The sequence below is a fragment of the Camponotus vicinus genome, unplaced genomic scaffold (assembly GCF_025532165.1).
Source record: "Camponotus vicinus isolate PSW18456_S1 unplaced genomic scaffold, iyCamVici1.0 SCAF_4, whole genome shotgun sequence".
NCBI lineage: Eukaryota > Metazoa > Arthropoda > Insecta > Hymenoptera > Formicidae > Camponotus > Camponotus vicinus.
In genome coordinates, this window is record NW_028141976.1 from 10,952,928 (window position 1) to 10,962,948 (window position 10,021).

The window sequence follows — 10,021 nt, forward strand, 5'->3', positions numbered from 1 at the left end:
AACAATAGCTGAAAACCTTTCACAGCGTGCAAAGTTACAAGAGTAAACTATCAGAAAAAAATTTGTTGCTCGTTTAAATTTGGTATTGGAATATAGGTTGAATTTGTTGCTTTCGAAATATCCAAGTTCCGAATTTGTTACTTGCAAAATAAATTTAAAAAATGATAAAGAACCTTTCACAGCGTGTAAAGCTACAAGAGTAAACTATCAGAAAAAAATTTATTGCTCGCTTAAATTTGATATTGGAATATAGGTTGAATTTGTTGCTTTCGAAATATCCAAGTTCCGAATTTGTTGGTTGCAAAATAAATTTAAACAATAACGAAAAACCTTTCACAGCGTGCAAAGTTTAAATTACATCGAAAACATATTGACTGAATTTTTACTTAATATATTTGGCACAAGTATTCAAGGCCATATAAATCTTATTAATTGTTATTGTCGTCATATACATATTCTTGTAATTTAATTTGTTTATTATTTAAACTTATTGCAACAAATTCGAAACTTGGATATTTCGAGAGCAACAAATTCAACTTATATTCCAATACCAAATTTAAGGGAGCAACAAATTTATTTTTGATAGTTTACTCTTGTAGCTCTGCACGCTGTGAAAGGTTTTTCATCATTATTTAAATTTATTTTGCAAGCAACAAATTCGGAACTTGGATATTTTGCAAGCAACAAATTCAAACTATATCTCAATACCAAATTTAAGCGAGCAACAAATTTTTTTCTAGTAGTTTACTCTTGTAACTCTGCACGCTGTGAAAGGTTTTTCATCATTATTTAAATTTATTTTGCAAGTAACAAATTCGGAACTTGGATATTTCGAAAGCAACAAATTCAAACTATATCTCAATACCAAATTTAAGCGAGCAACACATTTTTTTCTAGTAGTTTACTCTTGTAGCTTTGCACGCTGTGAAAGGTTTCTCATCATTATTTAAACTTATGGCGCGAGTAACAAATTCGAAACTTGGATATTTCGAGAGCAACAAATTTAAATAATATCTCAATACCAAATTTAAGCGAGCAACAAATTTTTTTCTAGTAGTAGTTTACTCTTGTAGCTTTGCGCGCTGTGAAAGCTTTCTCATCATTATTTAAACTTATTGCGCGAGCTACAAATTCGAAACTTGGATATTTCGAGAGCAACAAATTCAAATAATATCTCAATATCCAAATTTTTTTCTGATAGTTTACTCTTGTAACTTTGCTCGCTGTGAAAAGTTTTCCGCTATTGTTTAAATTTATTTTGCAAGCAACAAATTGAATATTTTAAGAGCAACAAATTAGCAACAAATTTTTATATTATTATTACGTATAATTTTGTTGTTATATATATTGTTCCGCTAACTTAATCTTCCTTTAGCGGAACATGATTTTTTAAAAAAAATTACAGAGCAACAAATTTTTTTCTTTGGCAACTTTTTAGCAACAAATGAGCAACAAATAAAAATATCAATTATAATTGATTCCGCTCATTTTGTTCCGCTAACTTATAAGACGTAAAAGAACGGTTCTCTCAGACTTTGTATCGATTTGCGTCCGTTAAATAGTCGTGTTATCAAGCAAAAATATCCCTTCCCCCTTATTGAAGATTGCTTGGCACGTTTAAGCAGTAAAGCTGTTTTCACTCTTCTTGACTTAAAAGATGGTTTTCACCATATTAAGATTCACCCGGATTTCACTAAGTATTTTGCTTTTGCAACACCTGACGGGCAGTTTGAATATCTCCGTTTACCCTTTGGTTTTTGCGAAGCCCCTGCTGAGTTTCAGAGACGCATTGTTCAAATCCTTCAACCTCTTATTAGGGAGGATAAAGTTTTAGTCTACATAGATGACATCCTTATTCCGTCTTCATCTATTGAAGAACATTTAGATACTCTTGAAAATGTGCTTATGCTGCTTAAGCGTTACGAGTTACAGCTTAATTATAAGAAGTGTTGTTTTCTGAAAACGACAATCGAGTACCTTGGTTATATTCTTTCCATTTCAGGAATTACTTTGAGTTCAAGGCACGTTAATGCTATTCAAAATTTTCCCCAACCCCGTAAAATTATTGAAGTTCAAAGGTTTTTAGGCCTCACTAATTATTTTAGGAAGTTTATTAAAGATTATGCGATTAAAGCTAAACCTTTAAATAATTTATTACGGAAATCAGTAACTTTTTGCTTTAATGAAGATTGTCTGAAGGCCTTTAATCAATTGAAACATGACTTAATAGCCTATCCGGTTTTAAGATTATACAATCCTCTGCTCCCTACTGAATTACATACTGATGCTTGCAATGTTGCCGTTGCCGGTATATTGCTTCAAAAACAAGACGATAAAACTTGGTCTCCTGTAGCCTACTATAGCCAAGCTACTAATGATGCTGAATCAAGGTATCATAGCTTCGAGTTAGAAATGCTCGCGATTGTTAGGTCTATTGAAAGGTTCCACATTTATTTATACGGTTTAGAATTCACTATTGTTACCGACTGTAACGCTCTTGTTCATGCTATTAACAAGGCCAATTTAAATCCCAGAATTGCTCGTTGGACTTTGAAAATTCAGAATTACAAATTTAATATCGTTCATCGTGAGGGTCGTCGAATGTCTCACGTTGATGCTCTTAGTAGAGCCGTGAATTTTGTTCAGGCAATGCCTCTTGAAAACGAACTGCAATATAGGCAGTTACTTGACAATAGATTGAAAGAAATTGCTGAAAACCTTGAATTTAAGGACGACGATAAATTTATTTTACTCGATGGTCTTGTTTACAGAAAACATCACAACAAACATCGTTTCGTCGTGCCCGACGCATTAGTCAACAACGTTATTCGCGTTTATCACGATGAATTAGCTCATTGTGGGCTTGAAAAAACTATTCAAGGTATCTCTTCCAATTATTGGTTTCCTTCTCTTCAGAAAAGAGTGCGTGATTACATTGACAATTGTTTAACTTGTCTAATGGCAAATTCTGCTGTTAATTCTCGCGAGGGTGAGATGCAAATAACTGATTCTCCAACTTCTCCTTTTGTTTCTTTACATATTGATCATTTCGGTCCCATTTCTTGTTCTTCAGACGGATTCAAACATATTTTATTAGTTGTAGACGCTTTTACTCGATTCACTTGGCTTTTCGCAACAAGGTCAACAAGTTCAAAAGAAGTCATTAAACATTTAACTAATTTATTTAATATTTTTGGTAATCCTATATCCTTAATTTCGGACAGAGGGACCGCTTTCACTTCCCTAGAATTTTCCGAATTTTTAAAAGGTAGAAACATTCAACATAAACTTATTGCAGTCGCTGCTGCTTGGGCCAATGGTTTGGCTGAAAGAATTAACAGATTTCTTAAATCCTCTTTAAAAAAGGTATTGGATGATCAATTAAATTGGAATGATCATTTAAACTCTATACAATACGTTATTAATAACACGTACCACTCTTCTCTGAAGACTTCCCCTTCCAAATTACTTCTTGGATATGATCAGAGAGATCATTCGGATATTAATCTTTCTAGATTCTTAAATAACATTGCGAAAACCGATCTCGACCATATCGCAGAAAGGGAATCTTGTCGTCAGTTAGCGTTAGAAGCTACTAATAAAGTTAAGCATTATAACAAAGAATATTACGATGAAAGGCATAAAAAGCCTTCCCTTTATAATGCCGGCGATTACGTTTTAATTAAAGATACGACTGTCAAACCGGATGAAAACAAAAAACTTAAACCTAGTTATAAAGGTCCTTACATGATCGCTAAAGTATTAAACAAAAACAGATATGTCGTTAAAGACATACCTGGTTTTAATTTATCGTCCAGACCTTATAACTCCATTTTATCTCCCGACAGAATAAAATTATGGATCAAGCCGATATCTAAAAACTCTCAAGAAGAGTCTCTCATGTAAATTTTGTTAATATTTATAGTTTTAAGGTCCTAGTATTTAATTTCGAGCGATAATAATTGTATATTGTTCTTTTAAGACTGAGCTTTAAGTTGCGTGCGATAATGTTCTTATTTCGTTCTTGGTGTATTTCTTATTTTTATATAAGCTCTTTTCGTTCTTTAATTTATTTAAATTTGTTGGTTTAAAGATTATTTTTCAACGTCATTTATAGTTCATTTTTCAGAGATTATTTTTCTCATGCGTAATCATTCGAGACGAATGAAACGTCAGGATGGTCGAACTGTAAGACCGTCGCCATGTCATGGCGCGTCCGTCGCCAAGTCTTGGCGCTAGTGCATGTCCGTCGCCATGTTTTGGCGCTAGCGTTTGGCGCTAGTGCGCTTTGTTCGCGCATTGTGATTGGCTGCGGCGCTGCGCGCGTTTCAAGGTTGACGATCACGACCGGCGAGAGTAACAGTTGCAAACCGGCGCCGAACAGAGTAACAGCTTTTGTGCGGTGAGACCGTTTTCAGTATCGGCGCGTTTCGTTAACGCCTTTTCGTCGTGATCGTTTCCCTCGGGCAGTGATTAATCCGCTGCGCGTTTCAACGTTATCTTCGGGCGTTCGTGCTTAATATTAACGGCCTCGGTTCCGCGGCATTTGTGTTCGCTCTCTGTATATTTGTTACAAGAATATATTTCTTTTGCCCTTGCAACTCCTAGTCTTTTCTCATTCCGCTTCCGCGAGTCAAACCAAAAACCCTCTCTCCGGCTCGTTCAGCTCCTGATCACGTGATCGCGCCGATAACCGCGATCTAAATCTAACACTCTTACATTTTAAAGAAAGTCTATGATAAGAGAACGACAGAATTGTTTTGTGACAAAATGTATGTACGTAAAATGACATTTTCGTATTATACTATGAGTAATTGTTTTTTTTTCCTTTTTTCTCCTTTTCAAGATACATAAATTTCTAGAATCAGCAACCTTTAATACTTTATTATTCATTAGTAATATATGCATTACATTGAGTCTATTGTTCTTAGATATAATGCTGATAATAAATGGACATAAGATTTATGACTTAGAAATCCTTTATTAACAGACAAAACAATATTATCATTCATACAAATAATGCATTCTAGAAGTATCTTACGAGGGCACATTGAAATTTCACTTCGAATATCTATTTTGATCATGTGACAAAGTACTCTTTCTTTTCTTTCTCTCTCTCTCTTGTATACTTCATTCAAAAACAATTGTCCCAACAATAATATGTACCACACATACATCATTATCTATTATCATGTATACATTCTCAAACACATTTACGCCTCAATTTACTATCAAATATAATTGCATATAATATTAATATTATGCTAAATTCTAAAATAAAGTAATTCTTACACAATCTATATTATTATATAATATTATATATTAATATAATAATGATATTAATTATTATTAATATTCAATATCTGACATATATATATAATTCTTTGTATGAATAATATTGAGTGTGTAAGAGCTACTGAATATAAGGGATACGGAGTAAATTAAACTTTTCTACATACAAAAACATATTTCAGATTTATATCGAAATTGTATAAATCAACAATAACGACATTAAATTACATGGTTGCTTCATAATAATAATATACATACAAAAATCTGATACATAATTATTGACACTGGTAGATATAAAATTTGACATTTTACTGTCATTACAAAAAACTATTTTCGGCAACTCGCATTTACAAAAGAATTAAAATATCAAAAGCAAAAGAATATTTAATTTTTTTTTGTCATTTCTTTTTGTGCCGACAATAAATTGCACCAATGTATGAGGATTTTCTTATATGCACTATGCCATATTTCTTGGACATGAAAATTATATAAGCAGCTAACAAACAATTTTAAATAATGTTGTCTTATTAAATAACAAGTGAATAAATCAAAATCACGATCCCGCGAAAAATATGGAAGGGATACAAGTTAGAGAAGAAAAAACGGATTCATCGAGATTTTAGAAGACTCATGTTACAAATATATTATGAAACATGTATATTGAATTGGAAAGTCGCTATGCGACTCACTTTTTCCAATTTATTAGTAACCGTATATAAATTAATTACGAAAATCTCACTGCATCACACTACACTCCAATCTCATTACAGTTCATCCTTAACTATTGTATACCTATTTTTGCTTGGCGCCAGTTTCTTGAATGCAGACTCTGGCGGTGTTGTGGGCGTTTTCACTTGTTTTCCAGTAACTTGTGGTATATCATTACTAGTGATGTCAGGACCGTAATGAAATTCACGATGAAGTTTGCCAGAATATAAGTCTTGAAGAAAAGCTTTAAGTTTTCCTTCCACATGTATGTCATTGAAATCTTTGAACAGGTACATATGTCTAAAGCTATCTATTGCAATCAATGGTAGATCTGCTGTGCTTTTTCCTAAATGATGCAGTGGGTGTGCAAATTTCAGGCCATCAGCGGTTAAGAAATTAACATTTTCTGAAAAGAAAAAAGGAAAATGAAGACTGCAATTAAAAAAGCTTTGTAACTAATAATAACATGAGTAAGAAGATGACATACGTTTCTCGCTTATTAATGTTCTAGTTACAATATCTTTGTACAGCTTGACACTTTCTATGTCATCGGGAGCATGGAATAGTATAAGGAATGGCAGTCCTTCTTCTGTTAGTTCTTCCGCATTTTCGAACGTTATTTCTCTTACAAGCGGAACACATTTTTCCTGTGCCCATACATTTAATTCATCATAATTAGTCAAACTTCCTCTATAAGTTTCATCTTCATCATTGGATAGGGCTTTATCGGATCGGAAGACAATAATAGGCTCTCCTGGAGGATGCAGTGCATTACTCGCATTCCTAAATATTATTTTAAAATTAATAGATATTTATTTAGCAACTTAATAGCAAATTAATTGATTTATTTAGCAATATTATTTTACTCGCACAATTAATAATCCTTGAAAAAAATTAGGATTTAATTATTCAATTTACATAAATTAAGTAAATTGAATAAAGTAATTCTTAAAATAGAACATTAAAAAAAAACGCCACATTTATTATTTAATATGAAAAATTTACTGTAGAATATATCAAACATCCTAGTAAAATATAAAAAGACATATATACAACATTATACAAAATACAAAAGATAAAATATATATCACAAAATCTCATCAATATTTTCACAACAAATGTCCATAAGCTCACATGTACTACTTTACTTACAGCAAATGAAAGTGCTGTCCAATTTCACAGTTTTGATTGGAGCATGTGCTTGTCAAATGAGAGTATATTATAATAATTAATATGATACATTTATACACGATATTTTTAGACTACCAATAAAGAATTTTTACATCCATATTAACTTCAAGTAAAAATATTTACATCATAAATAACAACTTATACAATGTGATACAGCTCTCTTCTATATATATTAATAAATATATATCTTACCCAAAACCAACATGGAATTGGCAATCATCCTTCAAATTAGTGGCAACCTTTCTGAATAATTCATATTCTGGTATATCTTTTCTGTCAAAATATCCAATAATCATACGCTTTTTATCATCAAGTTCATTAAGTTCTCTTAATTCAAAAAATTCTCTAATAGGATCTTCCAGTTGCTTCCTAACAAATTCTTGGAATGCTTCGATTGATCGTTGACCCCTGTACTCTCTCTTGGTTGGTTGACCATTTCTTATTACTTTTAATGTTGGGTATTTGCTTATATGAAACCTAGATGCCACAGATGCTGAAACATAATATAACTTGTAATATTTCAATTAATTAAAAAAAATACCTAAAGATAAATTTTAATGTATTTAATATATAAATTAATATTTAGACTTTTACTTATCCATAATTATATAAATTGTTATATCCTTTTTCAAAACACTTTAAACATACTTTCTTGGTCACAATCCACTTTAGCCATTACTACTCTTCCTGGTTCTGGAAATTCTGCTCTAATCTTATCTGCAGCTTTATCAAAAATTGGAGCTAATAAGTTGCTGAAGCGACACCATTGTGCATAGAAATTTATAAATACAAGTTCATTATCAGCTGTGGAAAAAAATTCATATAGTTAAAACAAAAATAAATGCAATATATTGGGCTATGTTTAGTAACATCATTTGACATTTATTACATATTATGTATGTATATGTATTTCTTTACCTAATGTTGCATCAATATTATTATAGGTAAGCGAAACTGCTCCTTCTCTTATTTCTTCCGCTATATTGTTTGGCAAATGTATCTAGGAACATAGAAATATTAAATATATATTGTATGTTTGCTTTTATTATGAAATTTAATTTATCAAATGTATTGATATTGGAGAAGAATCCATTGCTTATCGGTTAATACATATAATAGATACAATACGTGACATTTACTCCAAATCATTAAATCTAATCTTCCTACTATTGGATACAAATGATCAAATAATGAATGATAAACATATTATAATAACAAATAATCATCCAAATGAAAATGGTGAACATGATGATGAGATATAATATTATAATATACATGTTATCAATCACTCACGAAAATAATACACAGGATTTGATTTAACACTTTCCAATGAATTATACAACAGGCATGATATTTTATTTTTGTCAGCGCAAATTTTTTACATTTTGAAAATCGAAGAAGAGGTTACTACAATAATAATAACGACTATAGATATAGGTTATGCAACGTGAAAATGTTGAGAGAGAAACGGCGATAACAGGATCAAAGGCATTTTAGACAAACAGTAACGGGAATCAAGGGACGAGTAGGAAATTATCAGTCGCGGGCAAATACATGTCACGAGTAAAAATCTTCACACACCGCTCGCGATTCGTAAAAGGAGACTCGAAATGACGTGGCAAGCGCGTGAGCGCTTCAAGTTACTCACCAGGAGACACGCGAATATAAGTACTTTGAAATGAAAAATATCACAGCGGGTCAGCATCCTGCGATTCTCGCGAAAACGACGGTTAAGCGACGAGCTTTTGAATCACCATCAGTAAACGGCTGCTTATGTGTCAACTGTGGGCTACGAGCTTAGCGGCATATCGGAGAATCGAGTGTCGGAGAGACGTCGGAATCGGAGTCTATCCTCGAGACAATCGATTGTCAGCGCCCCGCGCCGCTAACGTTTTCCAAATGCCAAGCCCGATTTTACGGGGATAGCCGGAATTTTTTATTACGGTATGCGTGCGTGCGTGTGCGTTCCGCTATCTCGTTGGTAGTCTGAGATACTTCGATTTAAGTAATTGTCTCGTCACTTAAGATTGTATCAAAATGAGTCATTGTCTACATTCCTCGCCTTCATACTTGTATCCACAATTAATTACGACTTGAGCTCGTATATAGAGATATTTTAGTCAGTCTTTTACGTACACGATATGCAATACATTATTCGATAATGTAATATATTATTTAAATATATTCCTTTTCGATATATTTCTAAAAGTCACGACGTAATATGTATTACGCAGTAAAATTTAATTGCGTTTTCTTCTAAAATTTATCTTTATAAGTATTTACATGATATTCATAAAAACATGCAAAAAAATCATATGTAATAAAATATAATTAAAATAAAATATAAATCATTTAATAATAAAATAATAAAAAGTAATATATGCATGAAAAATTAAAATAACATATAAACAATTGCTATTATGTAATAGGTCGATTTAAATATTTCAGTAGATTATTAGAGATTTTATCTTATAAACCTCTTTGTGATAAATCCAATTAAATAACAAATAAGTACATAACAGCCTTTTTCATATATTTTATTACAAAATATTAAACATATATAAAAACACAGATATTATGTATATTTAGTCAAGTTTTACTTAAAGTTTAAGAGGAGATTTAATTTCTTAAAATAACTTGCTCCATATAGTTGATAGGAAAAGATAAAGAATATGCGATATAAAAAATTTGAAAGAAAGAAAAAGTCTTAGGAAACGGATATTGATGATATTTATATCTTTCAATATAAAATATATTGCATTGCTAAAATAAGAAATAGGTGAAATTCAAATGTGCAATAAAAATTGTATTTGTTGTCAATATAAGTAAA

At 31.5% G+C, this 10,021-nt stretch overlaps 1 protein-coding gene across 2 annotated transcripts; it reads right to left on the reverse strand.

Moving 5' to 3' along the window:
* Positions 1–4,961: 4,961 nt before the first annotated feature.
* On the reverse strand, positions 4,962–9,200 carry Erp44 (Endoplasmic reticulum protein 44). Of its 2 annotated transcripts, XM_083098667.1 has the most exons (7): positions 8,840–9,200; positions 8,110–8,191; positions 7,840–7,995; positions 7,384–7,684; positions 7,153–7,200; positions 6,488–6,783; positions 4,962–6,406 (listed from the first exon to the last, which is right to left on the reverse strand). In XM_083098667.1, the coding sequence occupies exons 1-7, from the start codon at positions 8,894–8,896 to the stop codon at positions 6,057–6,059; spliced, it is 1,290 nt and encodes a 429-aa protein (XP_082954793.1). In that variant the 5' UTR covers positions 8,897–9,200; the 3' UTR covers positions 4,962–6,056. The 2 variants fall into 2 exon arrangements, with proteins under 2 accessions (XP_082954793.1, XP_082954795.1); XM_083098669.1 differs by lacking the exon at positions 7,153–7,200 and having other exon boundaries at positions 8,840–9,196.
* Positions 9,201–10,021: the final 821 nt, after the last annotated feature.

Coding starts and splice junctions, on each gene's coding strand:
- Erp44 (XM_083098667.1), bottom strand. CDS start 8,896: ATGCTGACCCGCTGTGATATTTTTCATTTCAAAGTACTTATATTCGCG. Junction 8,192..8,839: donor TTATATTCGCGTGTCTCCTG/GTGAGTAACTTG, acceptor CTATGTTCCTAG/ATACATTTGCCAAACAATAT. Junction 7,685..7,839: donor AGTGGATTGTGACCAAGAAA/GTATGTTTAAAG, acceptor ATTATGTTTCAG/CATCTGTGGCATCTAGGTTT.